The following is an 18,102-nucleotide window of genomic DNA, read 5'->3' on the forward strand; positions in this document are numbered from 1 at the left end:
CTTAGCTATATTGAGATTAATGGGAGGCGGGGGTGGGGGTGGGTGGGAGGGGGGGGGGAAAGGAGCCTCTGTATTTAGCTTTTCAATATTTTTAAATGTCGGTAAAAATGGAAATTGATTAAATTATAAATGATGAATTCAAGCATGCCAACTATGGGAAATTATTGTATTTACTCACTTAAAAAAAATCCTTGTCTAAGGATAACTTTAATTGTCAGGTATATGAAATAACGCAATTTAGGGTTCTCTTGGAGGTGGGGGGCAAATTGAAAGATAATGTGTCAATGCACTTATGTGAATTTAAATTCCAGAAAAGAGTGTTTTATAGAATGAAGGGCTCGGTCAATGGAGAAGGCAGCTGGTATGAAAATAACTAGCACAGATTCCTTGGTGTACACACAATGACAGCAAGAGCAAGGAATCGTACAGGTGTAAACAAGCTAACAATGACCTTGGCAAAATATCTTCATCTATTTAAAAAAACACCCCAAAGCATGCAACTTAAAAATTCTTTCCCTTTCACAAGAATTAACTGAACAACAACAACAACAACAAAACAAAAACAAAAAACAGATGGAACCATCAGTTTCTGTTAGTAAAAAACAATAATAGGTACATTAGGTTCCAAGACAAATAAAACTTTAAAATATTAATATTGAAAAAATACAATTACATTTTTATTAAAAAATACACACTCCTGACTTGATCTTTGTGTACATTTTGTTTTGTGTGAAAAAAAAAAAAAAACCTGGAAAAGCATTAACACTACCTAATTATTTATACTGTTATTTGGTAGAAGCATGTTTCAGTCAAACTTTAAACAAAAATAAGTTATTCTGTTTTCATTTGCTCCCGGACATCAGAAGGCAGGGTTTCAAACAGGGCATCTTCCACAACTAAACCAGCTCTCTTCAGAGCCCGGCAGTCCCCTAGCTCGGGAGGGAGGGTTTCAAAGTGATTGCCTTTAAGATCTAAGTAGGAAAGGAACAGTAAATTCCCAATTTTTGGTGAGAGTACTGATAGGCTGTTTTTCCCGATCTTCAGAGTCTTAAGTTTCTTGCAGAAGTAGAGTTCGTCGGGAAGGTTCTCCACTTTGTTACAAGTGATGGAAAAATACTGTAAACTTTGCAGGACCCCGATCTCAGGGGGGATGAAACGAATGTCGTTGTAGGACAAGTCCAAGTATCGGATCTTGTTGCATAGGAAGAGGTGGGAAGGCAGCACCTCGATTTTGTTGTGGCTGAAGGACAGACGCTCCAGGCTGGTGAGTTTCTTTATATGCTCCGGGATGTAGGTGATGCTGTTATGCCACAGTTTTAGCACCGTCAGCTTCCTCAGGTGCTGGAAGCTGACGATCTCCTCGATGGATTTCAGATTATTCTCCTTGAGGTCCAGCTCCTGGAGGCTGAGCAGGCTGAACACAGCATGGGGAATGCGCTCCAGGTCACAGTGCACCAGCTCCAGCTCCGTCAGGTTGGTCATCTTCTTCAGATTGTTGAGCATCACCAGCTTGGTGCCGTCGTTATGGATGCACATCTTCTGGAGATGGCTGGACACGTCGACCACTGCCTGAGGGATTTTGGAAAGGTTGCTTTTGATAGAGAGGATTTTAAGGCTTTTGAGGTCCCTCAGGGACTCCAGGGCGACATTTTTGGAAATATCGTGACTTAGGGAGCCGACCAGGTAGAGTTCTTCCAGGTTCCGGAGTCCGTACATCCAGGGGGGCAGCTCCCTCATGTCATCAAACTTGACGCTCAGGACCTTGATGTTTTCCCGCAAGAAGGACAGCGCCGCGCAGTGGATTTTGACCGAGCACTGGTGGAGGGAGAGCTCTTGGAGATTTTCCAGCTGAGCCACGGTGGCCGGTATCATCACGTTCTTGATGATCTCGAGCTTCAGCGACTGCAGCTCTGTGATCTCAAACACGGTGTCTGGGAGGCCGGAGAGCATGATGAGAGGCAACTCCAGGCGGTTATGGGCGTTCGTCTGCAGCTTCTGCCTCAGCTTGTCGGGAGTCCACTCGTTATTCAAGTTCAGCTGCTTTAACTTGTTTTCACTCACTTCGGACAGGAACACTGCGAATCGCTTGGAATACAGAGGGTCATACTGATCTATCATATGAAGCATAAAGGCAAAGTCGTTTTTCACGTCCGGGATATCATCGATTCCAGTCTCCTGCCGGACATACTCAAAGGAGTACTCCTTCAGGGAGCGGTAGAACAGCCAGTACAAGGTGTAAAGGCACGTCAGCCCGTAGATGCTTACGAAGCACAGGTAGCAAAAGGAGAGTTTTGAGAACAAGTGTGCCATGGTATGGTTGCAAGAGAAGTTCCTATACCCAGTCATGTCCTGGATGTCAACATTACAGTCCACGGTAAACTGGACCTTGGACACCAGGGCGCTGTTGTAGGCAATGATGATCAGGAATTTTATAACCTTAAGTACAGTCTGGCGAACATACATGGCATATAGTATATCACCTTCTTCCACGTGCAGCCTGAACTTCTTCACCTTCTCAAACAAGGCCTTCGCCTGCTCCCCTTCCTTCTTATCCAGGGCCCCCGCAGTGGATTTGTCAACCACAAACTTCTCAGGAATTGACTTTAACGACTGAGAGTTGACCAGGGTGCCTTCCGGGCCAGCCTGGACGGTGTTGGACCTGCTCACGTTGTTCTTCCTGTTATCCTTCTCTTCCGAGTCCTCCCCGGACACTTCCGATAGAGCCCGTGTGGTCCAGGGAGAGTCGAAACACTTCCCCAGGATGGAGATGAAATGCTCTATTTTGGAGCTGGAACCAGGGAACTTGAACCAAAAGTTGCTGCACAGCATGAAGATAAGGGTGTGGATGAGGACGAGGTAAGGGAAGTACTTGGCATACCAGTGGAGGGCTCGCTCATAGCACATCTGGTTTATGAAGCTGTACTGCTGGAGGTCCAGGTCTGTCTTCAGGCCTTTCATTTCCACAGTGACTGGGCTAGTCGAAGATGGGTTAGGTGGAGGCAGGGGGGTGGTTCCGGCAACTGCTTGAGAGACATTCAAAACGGAAGAGTGGTTCTCAGACGGCTGAACTCTTTTCGGCAGGCAAATGATCTTGTCTTGCATGACCTGAAACACAGAAATAATATTTTCAAATTATATTATTCAAAGAGCTTTCATAATATCATTAGTGCAAGGAAAGCAGCAATAACATCCAATAAATGTCCATTTCCTTTGTCTGGAGAATACAATGTCCAATTCCAGCACAACATTTTATTCTTAACCCACATGTTGGAAAAATGAAAATTTATGACTTTGTTAATCACGTCTAAGTTATGACATAAAACACCGCAGTTTTGTTGACACAGAATGATTCACAACAAAATAAATCTTTAAATAACTGTCATGTATTTTTAAAATGTTGCATTTTCTCTCTCTCGTTGGAGCCTGGGAGAACCAATCATTGGTCTGGGAAGTACATCCCTTTATCAGGCTCTGTCTTGAGCTGGATGGCTCCCAAAATTTAGATTCGCTTGGGTATGAGAAGTGAAAGGACTGAAAGGAAAAATATGGAAGAAATGTCTTTCTCATTTCCTCTTCTCTTTCTAACCATATCTTGGACGACATGCATAGATGAAAGTGAATGGCCTTAATGGAATGGGAATTTCCCAAGCTTTTATAAAAACCATATCTTCAAAGAGAGGAGAAAGAATATACAGGTGTTCAAGAGTGAAATAAGTATGTTTAATCTTGCTCGCTTTTCAGACAAAGTATTACATTGAGAACGTCTCTCCCTCTAAAAATACTGCGATTTGTTGAAAAGAATATTAAGCCAGCCTAAAAATGTCTAGCAGTCTCATAAGATTGCACTTTGGGTAAAAGAGAATGTATCCTTTGTGAAGATTAGGTAGTATGAGGCAGAACACAGTTGGAATCAATCTGGAGGAGTCATCTCCAGAGAGAAACACATGGAACTTGGACTGAACAATAAACAAACAGTTCAGAGGAGTAATAACCAAGGAACTGACAGCAATAATATATGGAATTAATAATGCAAGGAAAGTCTATTTGTACCTTAAAATATCAAATGACTAGAAATCCACAGTGTTCAGTAATTCTGCAACAGCAAATGTTTAGTAATTTGGCAACAGCTAAGTCCTTTATATCGACGAGAGAAGTAGAAGCTGAATCCACTGCAAAGCGGACTGCTATGGCCACAAACTGGTGACATGGGAGATACGGCCCACCAGACAGAATTATAAGGTTTGACAATGCGGTGCGGCATCCAGCACGGTAGAGTGCCTGGCACACAGAAGACCAGTTTAATTTGCTGAGAAAGTGAATGGACCCAGAACTGACACCAGCCCTTCCAGTTCAGAGCTGCCATGGGTCTGTGTGTGGACCACATCTCTTCTAGATAAGGGTGGTGATTATAGTAAGGCAGCAGCAAGCTTATATTGTAGTTCACATGCAACTGACTTACTTTAAAAATGTCATGGGTATTAATTCTTTTAATTGTCACTGTAACCTGACGAGGCAGGCACTCTTATTATTCCCATTTCACAGGAGACCAAAACGCAGCAAGGTTAAGTCACTTGCTCATGTCATCTAGCCCAGGCCACCAGGACCCAAAGCCTACATTTTTATTTTAAAGAATTTCTAGGATTAAACCAAAGGATCCCAATCTGATAGTGACTTACAAATTACCTTATATGAATTATTCCTGTTTTTTTGTTTTTGTTTTTTTTTGAAAAGCTTAAATTTTCTCATATCCTAAGCATGTAACAATGTAAAAAGAGAGGTTAGAGGAAGGGGGTGGGCAAGTTTCACCACTGGATTTATAAAAGCTCTGTCCTAGAATGTAAAGCAGGGGCCAATACTTACATAAATCAAAAGAACAACAAAGGTAATGGCATTCAGAGGATTCAGTGGCTACAGATGTGTGAGGATTGAACAGAGGTCTTCATAGAATATCATCACTTGCCCATGTTAGAGAAAAAAATGCCCATTCAGTATACCTATGTCTATTCATAGGTATATCCCTAAAGTACTGCCAATCTCTATGTCAAATATTAGAAAAGCTTAATTCTTTTCCCTTTAAGGTAAATATAAATAAAACTTTTAATTTTTATCTGATATCTCAATGGAGTATCCTTCACTTATCTTGGGGTCAAGCACTATGCCATGGAATCCCAGGGACAGGAAACAGTAGGAGAAAGCCTAAACAAATGCCAGATGATCTTGGAGGAATATAAAAGAGAACGAGTAAGAAAGTCGGTGTTTGTGTCATGTTCTGAATGTTTTCCTATTCGTGGTCTCAGTAATCACGTCGACAATCTGTGGAGTGGGCAGAGGTGGGGGCCTGAGACCAGCAGGGAAAAGGGATTGTTTCCCTGCGCTCCTTCTCCGAGGGGGACACCTTTGAGCTAGCAGGCTGTTATGTCATTGCTAGTGGTGTGATGAAAATACAGAAGAATCGGTGTGAAGCAGTTAGAAGGTAAAAAGGCAGGCACCTTCCCAAGGTGCTAAATCCCTGCCAGGCAACCAGGCAGACCCATTACTGACCCCCGCCCAGCCCTTTCCCAGGCTGCTCCTAATGACGGGAGGTGATAAACCTCTGCACCTTGGTTGGGTAGGTTTCAGGTTATGCACTGCACCAGAGTGCCCAGCTAAGGGGCACCTCACGTGGCTATGGCCACACAATAGGGGTCCTTTTATTTATTCTGAACAAAGCACCTGAGCAGTGCCTCTGCCATGCTAGGGAGGCAGGTCACATCCTCCCCTTTCTGCAGAAGAAATCGACCGAGGTGCAGAGAACTTGGGTAACATACTTGCCCAAGTTCACACAGCTAGAAAATTATAAAGCAGGAATTTAAACCCACCTTTTCCACAACCTACTGTCTTTCTACCACTCCACAAAATCTCCCCAACTCACCAAGCTTCTGCTAGGACTGTGGTCAGCAAACTACGGCTTGCGAGTGACATGAGGCTCTTTGGCCCCTAGAGTGTGGCTCTTCCACAAAATATCATGGCCTGGGCGAGTCTATTTTGAAGAAGTGTTGTTAGAAGTAGTTTAGGTTTTAAAAATTTGGCTCTCAAGAGAAATTTTAATCATGTACTGTTGATATTTGGCTCTGTTGACTAATGAGTTTGCCGACCACTGTGCTAGGATGCCTTTATAGAGAATGGCCTAGGGTAGGAGGGTAATTAATACATAGACAGTCTCCAGAAACTCCTTTCAGCCTCTGACATCTATTTATCTTTCAATCTTCTCAAAGATATAAATTTTAAAATGTGTCTACTTAAATCCCAGAAGGGTAAAGACAATGGCCTATTTTCCAGAAGCTGTTAAATTCCGAGAACTTAGAACAGAGTAGAAAAATATACTGGGCTTGAGTCAGGAAGAACAATAACTGCTTGTGCTGCAATAGGAGAATTCAGCAGAGACACAGCTCAGAGTAGACTTTGCAAGGAAGGTGGTGGCAAGCTGTCTAAACCAAAACTATGACAAGGAACAGGGCAGGTTATAGAGCTCATCAATAAAGAGTGTGGAGATCTAAATGGTAATAATTAAAAAAGAGAGAAACTTATCCTGCATGATTAATGGAAACTGTATTTCTGAACACTACAACTTTGAGAACTGGGAGAAGGATCAGCATTTTCAAAATCATGAGTAAAAAGAAGGACGATTAAAAAAAAAAAAAAAAAAAAAGTAAGCCAGACAGGATTCTTAAAAAAAAGAAAAAGAAAAAGAAAAAGCACCAGCTGGTGTGGCTCGGTAGTTGAGTGTCAACCCATGAACCAGGAGGTCAAGGTTTGATTCCTAGCCGAGGCACATGCCTGGGTTGCAGGCTCAATCTCCAGGGGGGGACATGCAGGAGGCAGCTGATCCACGTTTCTCTCTCTCATTGATGTTTTGCTCTCTCCCTCTTCTTTTCTCTCTAAAAAATCAGTTAAAAATATATTAAAAAAAAAAAAAAAAAAGAGGACACTTTGGTTATTAGCAGCTTCCATCTCACCTCCATGGACAGAATCCCTGCTGATTTTCATACCAGATGTTATGAGGGCTCCTGTTCTTGGCACTGTTGCTCCAGGGGGGGCAGCCTGGTATAGATGTCTGAACTGGGGTTGAGATCCCTTGCTCCTTGGGGGGTGGGGGGAGGGGACCTCTGAAGCTGAGATAACTCTCCAGACTCTCAACCACCACATGTGGGAGTGAGGCCAGCCAGTTTAACATCTCTGTCCCTCCTAACAGTCTTAATGTGGCTTCTTCGTTGCAACCTTAGTTATAGGACTTCTGCTCATCTAGTCTTCAGATGGTCATCCAGATTGATAGTCTTGTATTAATAATTTAGTTGTAATGTTGATGTGATGAAAGGAGGAGGGGAAGGCAGCTTCCTCTGACTCCTCCATCTTGGATCAAATCTCAGTGTCTTGTTTTGTTCAATGTCATTTCGTTATAACACTGATGAGATACTCTAGACTAAGAAAAAACAAGACAAAAATACTACACCTCATTGATGTTATTTTTTATAGAGATTAGACTACATTTGTAAATTAATTTATGAATAACATCTTTATGGTGTTGATTCTTCCTCTCCATGGTGTGGGTTTCCATTGGTTCACATCTAATTTTGTGTTTTTCAGGAGTGTTTTTATAACTTTCCTCACATAGATTTTTGGATATTTATTAAGTTATACTTAAATATATCTTTGCTATCATAAATCTATTTTTCTGAAAAAACATTTTAACAAAAGGTAGAGTCCTCTCTTCACCTTTCTGTACCCCCAACCTGATTCTTAGTAAGCCTTGATGAGTCTGTTGCATGTTCTTACAGATCTACACCTGTGCATTCACATGTGTATGATATAGAGATACATGGGACCTCACTATGTGTATTGTTCCTGCACCACAGAATGACAGCGTGGAGGCACTATGTAATTTATTAATCACATTCCCATGATGATGCGCATTTAGGCAATTTTTGTTCTGAAAGAAGTACGAGTCTCAAAAAATTACATGCTGATTTTACATGGCATCCAATAAAGTAGGACAGAAACCAGATCAGCGGTTGCCAGAGATTCACTGCAAAGGCTCAGCATCAAGGAATTCCTTGTGGTGCTGAGATTCTTTTTTTTTATGTTTATTTTTATTTTTATTTTATTTATTTATTTATTTATTTATTTATTTATTTATTTATTTAGTGGTGGTGGTTACAAGAATTGGCATGTTTTAAAACTCAAATATATATCTTGATTTGATAGAGTGCATTCTTATTTATTTTTTACTAATCCTCATCTGAGGATATTTTTTCCCCATTGTTTTTTAGAGAGAGTGGAAAGAGGGAAGGGGAAAGTGAGAGAGAGAAAGAGAACGAGAGAGAGAGAGAGAGAGAGAGAGAGAGAGAGAGAGAGAGAGAGAGAGAGAGAGAGACACAGACATATGAATTGGTTACCTCCTGCATGTGCCCTGACTGGTTCTGGGGATCAAACCTACAATCCAGATACATGCCCTTGACTGGAAATTGAACACATAACCCTTCAGTGCAAGGGCCAATGTTCTAACCACTGAGATCACTGGCCTGGATGATAAAGAGCACAGCATTCTTCTTTTTTAAATACATTTTTATTGATTTCAGAGAGAAAAGGAGAGGGAGAAAGAAATATCAATGACAAGAGAGAATCATTGGTCAAATACCTCCTGCATGCCTCCCACTAGAGATTGAGCCTGCAATCTTAGCATGTGCCCTGAGTAGAAATGGAACTATGACCTCTTAGTTCATAGGTCAATGCTCAACCACTGAGCCATGCTAGTCCTGCAGGAGAGCATTCTTAATGAGGGGAGAGCTAAATGCTAATATTAACAGTGATCCACCAGCTACTTTTTTGTTTTTTCATATTGTTCTTTAACTTTTTAGCTATTTTATTTTTAAAATTTCAAGTTAATCACCTCTTCCTCTTCACAAGTGAATTTAATCAATCACATTATTTTGCTCACTCATACTTATTTACTAATATTCAAATTTATTTCTGTATTTTTTATTTTTTCTAAATATCCTTTCTTCCTTCCTTATTCCTGCATTCTATTGCATTGATAACACTTTCTATATAAAATTTTTCACCTCAACTGGTTAGGAAAGTATAAACTGTCATTACTATAGTGTAGATTGTATTTCTATTAGTACATGCACGCTTAAAGGTTTTCTCTACAGCATCCCAAGCATGATTTAATTACACACTGAACTATCCAGAGTTTCTTTTAGCTTCTTTTGAAATACACTTTTTTTTGTATGATCATATTTGATTGTGATCATCTATATATTTATTAAATCATGTGCTCACCAGTTTTCTTAGGTCCTCATATTATTTCCCTGGGCTCATTTTCTTTTGGTTGAAATATATCCCTTGGTAATTCTTTTAATAAGGATTTGTGGGTAGAAAACTCACTTATGTTTGAACATGTCTATATAGTTTTCAATCTTAAATAATAGTTTAGTAAGTTATAAAATTCTCTGTTGATAGTAATTTGCCTTCAGCACTTTAAAACAGTTTTATTCAATTTTCTTCTGGCCTATATTTTTATCAAGGAGAAGCCTATCTGAGTTTCTTCTTTCGTGGGCAATCTATTTTTCTTGAAAGTAGCTTTAAATATCTTACTGTTAATCTCACATCTTTTACAGTTTCACTTTATTTTATGTGTATGTGAATTAACACTGCTCGATATCTGTAGTTAAGGACTTTGTACAATTTGGGAAAATTTTAGCAACGTCTCTTTAAATATTGCTTTATTTTTCTTTCATTGCCTGGCTTATTTCACTTAACATAATGCTCTCCAGGTCCATCCATGCTGCTTCAAATGGTAAAAGTTCCTTCTTTTTTTTATAGTAGTGTAAAACTTGTTTCATCATTTCTTCCATTTTTTTTCCTGCAATTCCTGTAAGACGCAGGCTAGAGCCTGTGATTGTCTTCCATGGGTGTGTGTGGTTTTAAATCCCTGTCATGTCTTATCTACCTCCTTTTTTATGTTATGTCTTCATCTCTTTGGCCATTGTAAATACACTGAGTGGCCAGATTATTATGATCTCTGAATGCATAATAATCTGGCCACTCAGTGTGTGTGTGTGTGTGTGTGTGTGTGTGTGTGTGTGTGTAGTAGAGGCCCAGTGCATGAATTCGTGCACGTGTGGTTCTGGCCAGCCTGGCCAGGGGGAGGGGACATGGGCAGTTGACTGGCCTGCCTGCTGGTTGAACTCCTGGTCGAGGGGACAATGTGCATATTAGCCTTTTATTATATAGGATATACACTGAGTGGCCAGACTATTATGTGTTCAGAGATCATAATAACCTGGCAACTCAGTGTATATCTATTTTAACTTCAATGTTTGTTTGAAAGCTTAGTTTCATTGTAAGGGAATCAAAGTTTCAAGTGCTAATTTTGTTGAGAGCCTTTCCTAGAATAGTTTTCTTCATGTGTTCTGGGCGTTGGGTTTGTTCTGAGAAGGAAACTGTTTTCCACCACCTCTCGCACATTCTTTTGTGGTTTCCTGCAACCAACCCCCAGTCCCCGAATCCACCAGTAGGTCTTATCATGGTATTTTGATGTTTCACTGTAATGTGAGGATCTCACGAATCCATTCCGAGAGTCCATGGCAGGCTGACTCAGTTCCTGGTTGGGAGGCACCCAGAGGCACAGCTTCCTCCAAGGCACCAGATCCAGCATCCAGTCAATCACCATTCTTCTCCACTTCCTTTTGGGAACGGGGCCTCTGGCTTCCAACAGTGACCAGGCTCCAGGCTCTTATCAAGCCCGAGCATTTTTAGTTCCCTTCACTGGCAGGAGCTAAGCCCTGGCTGCTACTGCCTCCTTTTGGATCAGAGCCCAGCAGTTGTTTAGCCCCACTCAGTATCTCACTTGTACTCGACAGAAATGTGCATCTTGTTTTTGAATCCATGCATGAATTTTTGTTCTCTCTCTATCCTTTTATCTATCATGGCTACATTCATTGAATGGAGGGAGTATTCTGAAGTATAACACTTGCTTTATCTGTCTTTCCTGGAAGACAGACTGTGGGTGTAGGTGTTTTCAATAAAAATTAGTCTCCGGACTCACATGGAAAGCCAGCATTCTGCGCTCTGTGGGTAGTGCCAAACAAGGTACACCTGCACTGCCCAAGGCCCCTCCCCACGAATGAGAGGCCCAAAGTCTTTACACATTCCCACTAGCAGCAGATGAAGTGCTACAACCTCCACAATGAAGTCCATTTCTGTTTCTCTATGGACAATCCCCCAACCATTATTTCCCCAGTTTAGACTTGAAATCATAATTATGACTATGTTACCACTGACAGAAGTGGGACAGTTTGCTGAGCATGATAACACAACTGGTGTTGTGATATGTTAACTTGTCATCTGGCGGTATTTTTCACATGGCGGCTTATTCTTTAGACAGTGCTTTCCTATTGTTATGGAGAGTGTGATAAAAACAGGAAGACTGGAGCCACAGAAAGGGCCGTTGGTCAATATAAAGGTGATTAATTTTATCATTTATCCCCTCTCCACTCCACAGACTCAAATACAGCTGGTGCCTGGTGGTTCTGCCCTATAGCTGACCATCCAGATTTGACCCCATTCTGATAACAAAACAAGTTATCTCCGCTGACCAAAGATTGACCTAGCAAAACAGATCGCAGAGCCCCGCTCCTCTGGATCTGTTCATCCTTACCAAGGACAGACTGTCCTTTATCAGCTAACACTTGGTGAATATCTACTATTTGCTAAGCATCACAAGAAAATCAAGGAGTCAGAACCAATGTTCACTATTCTGAAAGCACTTAAAATCTTGCTGGAGAGACATAAATGGCCACATGAAAAGTCCAACAGGACCGGTAACAAGGCAATACCTACACGACGTGAATAGTGTGGTCAGCACAGTAAGTGCTTGGGCTTGGGTGAGCAGGGAGGGCTTGGTGGAATAGGAGCAGCTTCCTTGGCCCCTCAAAACTACTGGGCTTGGACAGGTCACTGGGGAAGCGTAAGGTCAGAACCTTGTTGTTCCACAGACACAGCAAAGGTCTGCATGTAGGAAGAGCAAGGGAAACGATAAAAAAGGTGGGCTGTTGCTCTTCCTGTCTAAGGTAGACCCATTTTTCCTGGCAAAAGGGGTGGAGATATAAGGGAAGATAATTAATTTTCATGTCACTAGGTTACCAGTTAATGTACAATCTTAATCATGTATTCCCACAAATGAGGTGCTGGAGGACAAAGCCTCTATCCTCCAGAGGCGTGAGAGTTACCCTTATCAGTGCAAAATTAACCCTGAAGATGCAAAGGCCAACTATGTTCTGAAAATATTTTAAGAGCCGGCCGCCGGCTGCCCCAGGCGGCTGCGTGGCACAGCTCCCAGCCCCGTGTGCCGTGTGGGTGCTATGGCCCCCCCCACTCCGGCTGGCCGGGGTGTAAGAGAGGCCCAGGGCCCAGGGACTCGATGGGAGGCTCTGCCAAACCCCCAACGTGTTTGTGTGACAGGAGCGGAGACTCCGCCTGGAAGTGGCCACATACCAAATTCCTTCTAACCGCTCGGCTGGGGGATGCTGTTCCTGCAGAAGAAAGGGCCTGAGCAGGAGGGGCCACTGGAGAGCAGCCCTTCCCTGTCCCCCTCCTGTGACCGAGGAGGAGCGGGTGCCCTTTCCCCATGCCCAGTTCTGAGGACCTGCAGAGCTCACTTACAAGTGCCAGAAGCCAGGCCTCTCGGAGCCCTACAAGCAAGAGGCCAAGCTCACGCTCTGAGCCACTAGCAACGTCCGTAACCTCCCCAGATGCTGTTCTTTCCCCTGGAACAGTGCAAACTCCCCCTCCCCACCTCCCCAATTACTCCAACTCATAGTTTCATCTGTGAGTGGCAGTAACACTAGCTGACCCCAGGCCGCTGTGAGAGCCACGCGGCCCACAGGTGAGATGATGCTAACGAGACAGAGGGAGGAGGCCGGCTGTGTACCTGCCTTCTGGCATTCCCAGACCCTCACTTCATGAACATGGACATGGCGGCCAGGCAGGAGGGAGGGGCAGGCAGGAGGAGGGGATCCAGCAAGGACAACCTCGAGGCTCAGCAGGTGCAGGAGCTCCCCACACCAGGCTCCCTGCTCAGCCACCCCGGAATGCTCAGCTGGCCTTCCCCAGTCACCCCCGAAACAGGCACCGGTTACTGAGGGAGTTAACTCCATGGAGACCTGAAGGCTGATGGCAGAACCTGCCCACGGGGCACTGGGCAGAGCACCATGTTCGGACTTGGTACACTCCAGGAACACAGCCCCGAAGAACGGGCCCCACCGGCTCCAGCGTGGCTCCCTGCTCAGTCTTCTCCCGCTTCGGGGCCTCTGCCAGTTCCAGAGCCTTCCCCAGCCCCCCTTCTCCCCGATCCCCCTGCAGCAGTGAGGCTGGAGGCAGGGACTGGGGAGAGGCCAGGGTCTCGGAGGCCAAAGCCGGGTCCGGAGTCTGGGGTACCAAGGAGGAGGAAGGGATTTCAAAGTCCAGGGCTTCTGAGCCTTGGGGAGGAGCTGGAGGCTGCGAGTCTGAAGGGGAGGCTGGGGTGCTGGCCAGGGGTTGAGGATCCAGCAGGGGTGCGAGGGCCAAGTCTCAGGATGGAGACTCTGGAGCCTTTGGGACTGACTGGCTGTGGATGGGAAAGAGCTAAGGGAATTGCTCTCCTGCTGTCCCCTCCTCGAGGAACATTCTGTCCCCAAAACACACTCTGACTTACTGCTTGTCGTGTGCCAGGCCCTATTCCAAGGACTTTATACCTATAACTCACTAAGTCGTCACAATAATTTTCTTTTCACTAAAAATAACCTCCCAATGACATAAAACAATGGCCTATATCCTACAGGAATGTCATTGTCAAAAAGGGCCAAAAAGGCAGAGAAACTGTTCCAGGAGAAAGAAGACCAAAGCGACAACTCAGCCGTGAGGGTGCTGACAGGGCGCGGGGAGGTTCTGCCCGTCACAGTCTTGTGAGCTTGTGACACGGGTTCAGTGTAACATTCCCCCAACGTCATAACTGCACCGTGTGCTGCACACGCCACGGCCCCCCGGCTCTGAGGCAGTGCACACTGGGATAGTGAGGGGTAAAGGCGTGGTGTGTGCAACCTGCTCACAAATGATTCGGACAGTACAGTGTGGTGTGTGTGTGTGTGTGTGTGTGTGTGTGTGTGTGTGTGGAGAAACAATGATAGAGGAAATTTTCCTTTAAAAGTAACCCTTTTTATCCCAAGTCAAATTTATAAAAAGTATTCCTTTACTAACTTTTGGTCGAGAATATGTTTGTATATTTTCAGAAAACAACTCCAAGACCATGTGGATTCCTGCAACAGAGAGGAATTGACAGGAGTGCTCCGGCCATGAAGACAGAAGAGAATCAGTCCAGAGATGGAAGGTGCTGACATCACCTTGCCATACTAGCAGACAGCAGCTGTGCGGCGCTGAAGGATGCCCAGGACCAAACCAGAGATGGTCGTACTTGCATCACCACCATTTGTCTACCATCCAGAACTGAAATATCATTGCTGACATGTACAGATAAGGAACTTTGTTTGACATTGAAATTGGGACTCAAAATAACTGTTGGTTGGCCCAGAAAGAAACTCACTACAGACTAATTCATTTGCCTCTCAGCATAACCATTATGGCTTGTCTCATTTTCGGTTCTTATAAGTGTATTTCTAGTATCACATGATCTCATGCATCTAGGGGAAATAATGAACAACACAAACTGATTAACAAAAACAGACCCAGCGACAGGGAAGCATCGATCAGACTGTCAAAACTCAGAGGGAAGGTAGGGGAGTGTGGAGAAAAGAGGGAGAGATCAACCAAAGGATTTGTATGCATGCATATAAGCCTAACCAGTGGTTATGAACAACAGGGAGATGGGGGAATACGTGGGGAGGGGTATGGACTGGGGGATAAGGACAATTATGTGATACCATAATCAATAAAGAAATTTAAAAAAATAAAAGTAACCCTCTTTGAGGAACTGGAGGTAGATGGGAACTTTATACTTTTTGCTTAATTTTACTGTGAACTTACAACTCTGAAAAAAAGTAATAACCCTTTCCTATTCCAAAAGCAGAATCTGTACATTAGATGGTAAAACAAACAAACAAACAAACAAACCCCCAAAAAACAGAAAAGCAAAAAAAAAAAACCAAAACTTAAAAATGACCTTATTATATGTCCCATTATATATATATATGTTTTTGGTTTCTTTATTTCCCCCAAAATAAAATATCCTACATGCCATTTTGAAAAAAAAAGAAAAAGAAAAAGTAAGTCCAAAAAATATCTTGGTGAGCAAGAAAAGGAACTGAGAAGGCAGAGAAGATGGTTCCAGAGGAGAGAACATCTTCATGCTTTCATTTCCAGTAAGTGTCTTATCCTTAGTCTTACTCTTCTCCAATCCAATCCCTGGATACTGGAGGGCCATCGCCACTGGGGCACAAAAACACTTCCATGGGCAACACAGACACTGCCTCACTCTCTCCAGCACAGCCAGGTCCTTGTCGAGATGGCAAAGCATAACTACAAGGGCGTGGCCCTGTCATTTCCTGCCCACTGTGCACATGTTCTCTTCCTTGTTAATGACATTTAAAACGTATACAATCAACAGGAAGCAACACTCTGTGTATGGACAAAGATTAGGTCCAGATAGTAAAGAGAGAGAGAAAAAAAAGGTCTAAAGCAAATTTGAAAGTGTTTATTAATAGATCCAAGGGCTGCCGTTTTTATTGGTTGCTCATTTCTCCAAGAGCAACAGAAAAAGGAGAAGAAAAATCATAGCCTGCAGCTCTGAGGCATGGAGTTGATGTTCTTAAAAAAATATCTAAGGGATTGGAGGGATGAGCTGATTAAAACTTGAATTTCTGAAGTTATGCATTCTCTCCGCGGTAAGATATAACAGCAGTACACTTGCTATAGGGTTCATCTGTACATGATTAAACACCAAACATGAAGCACATCTTTTCGAGTTAAGCATTGGCAGAAATTTCCGTGCTTGAGGACCATTAAATGCCACATGATCACATAATTTCTTGAGTCATTACTATACAGAACAAGAATATATAGTTAAAACTGGACCAGATTCTTTCCCTCTATCAGAGCACCTAAGAAAACATAGTGTAAAGTTACTTGTTTTTCTTATCATTTTACTTCCTAGACCTTTAAACTTCTTAAAAGTAGGCTTCATTCTTCTTGACATTGCCTAGCACAAACTATGTACAATAAATGAATACTGTGCCCCACCAACTCAAAGGAAACAAAGCACAACAATAGCCAGTACACACATTTTAAAATCAGGTGCCAGGGGACATCTGGAAATATTTGCCTGCTAGCTACTTTCCTCTGAGATGAAACAATTCATTTCACACATCCTCCAAATGGGCAAGTGATGTCAGCTTTAGTGATTCCTAAAGCCAGAGGAAAGTGCTGACTCATTTAAGGAACACAAATGGTGCCAGATTTCGGAGGCACTGCCCATTTATTCCTAAGTAAAAAACCATCACATCTACATTAGGATAATGCCTACATTTTGATATTTCCATAAAGGCAATTCTGCTATCTCTGTAAATATAGAAAATCTGAGTTTTCCATGGGTAAAGATCACTATACATATTCTGTATGTTAATTAAAAAAATAAACATATATTTTTATTGATTTCAGAGAGGAAGGGAGAGGAGTGAGAGATAGAAACATCACTGATGAGAGAGAATCATTGATTGGCTGCCTCCTGCCCGACTCTCACTGGAGATCCAGCCTGCAACCTGGGCCTGTGCCCTGATAGGGAATTAAACTATGATCTCCTACTTCATAGGTTGATGTTCAACCACTGAGCCACAACTGAGTTAATTTTTTAAACCTCTGAGAGCCCGAGACTTTCCAGCCATCAAAGATGCTTTCATGCCCTGGCAGGTTTTGCTCAGTGGATGGAGCGAGCCTGAGAACTGAAAGGTTCCAGGTTCGATTCTGGTCAAGGGCATATACCTTGGTGTTTCTCTCTCATCGATGTTTCTGACTCTCTATCTCCCTCCCTTCCTGTCTGTAAAAAAAAAAAATCAATAAAATATATATTTTTAAAAGACTGCTTTCATTTCTGTAGTTGCATCATAGTTGTATTTGCTTCCTTTATTTTATTTATTTATTTTTTAGAAAAGCTGCTCCATAACACAAAAGCAATTAGGAAAAAAAATGAGGGAGTGAATCCAATTCAAAACTGCATTTATTTTGCTTCATAGCAGTTTTCCATAAGCCAAGTAGACTAGTGAATTACCTGACCCATGACAATCTAAGATTTAAGTGCAAAGCACTCATTTCAAAATCAATATCATGTGAGAAAATTCAGTGGACATAAAAGAACTATGGATAAACATTAGGAACATACAATTTATGATTCATGAGACAACTTGTTTCAGTTGTTTGAAAATTTTGAAGTATTTATAATTATGCTCTTGAGATAATGAAGGAAAAACTCTTTTGGAATAAATTATCAGGAATTGAACTCTTAGTTCTGTACTCAACTGACTAAAATTGGGATACCTGCAGTTCACTGACAGATTAGTAGTGAGTAGGAGGAAGATTAAAAAAAAAAATTGGGAGAGTCTAAACAGAAACATAAATCCTTTGGACTATCCACACACAATGCCAAAAGCACAAAGTTAGAGAATTCTAAACATTGAAAGAATCCAAATAACAACAACAACAATACATGACTGGACTGAAAGGATATTTAAAAAAATGATTATTTATTTTAGCAATTTACTATAAAAATCAAGAGTAATTTGCTATAGTACTCAGAAATGAATCATGTCAACTTCCAGGCTGTGGTCCAATCTATGTGAAGGAATAGATGGTATCATTTATGAGAGAGAATGAGCTGTACCTTGTGACATCATGGAAGGAGTGCAGGTAAGACAAGAGTCATTACAATTCTTAGTCAATTAGATGTGTTGGATGGTAGGACAGTTTAATTTTTCAGTCATTGTGGAAGTTAAGCTATCTGGACTCCAGAAATACCATTAATTGGATTGAAAAAGGTCCCACACATTCCAGGCAAATAGATCTTTTACCATATAGAGTGAA

At 42.4% G+C, this 18,102-nt stretch overlaps 1 protein-coding gene across 3 annotated transcripts in view; it reads right to left on the reverse strand.

The window, feature by feature from the left end:
* Window positions 1–649: 649 nt before the first annotated feature.
* Window positions 650–18,102, reverse strand: part of LRRC8C (leucine rich repeat containing 8 VRAC subunit C) — a 131,102-nt gene continuing 113,649 nt past the window's right edge. For all 3 annotated transcript variants that reach the window (XM_045584364.1, XM_045584363.1, XM_036445315.2), the window contains one exon: window positions 650–3,105. In XM_045584364.1, the coding sequence (XP_045440320.1) occupies window positions 832–3,105 (2,274 nt within the window). In that variant the 3' untranslated portion in view covers window positions 650–831. The remainder of the gene's footprint in view (window positions 3,106–18,102) is intronic.

The sequence above is a fragment of the Pipistrellus kuhlii genome, unplaced genomic scaffold (assembly GCF_014108245.1).
Source record: "Pipistrellus kuhlii isolate mPipKuh1 unplaced genomic scaffold, mPipKuh1.p scaffold_m20_p_2, whole genome shotgun sequence".
Lineage (NCBI taxonomy): Eukaryota > Metazoa > Chordata > Mammalia > Chiroptera > Vespertilionidae > Pipistrellus > Pipistrellus kuhlii.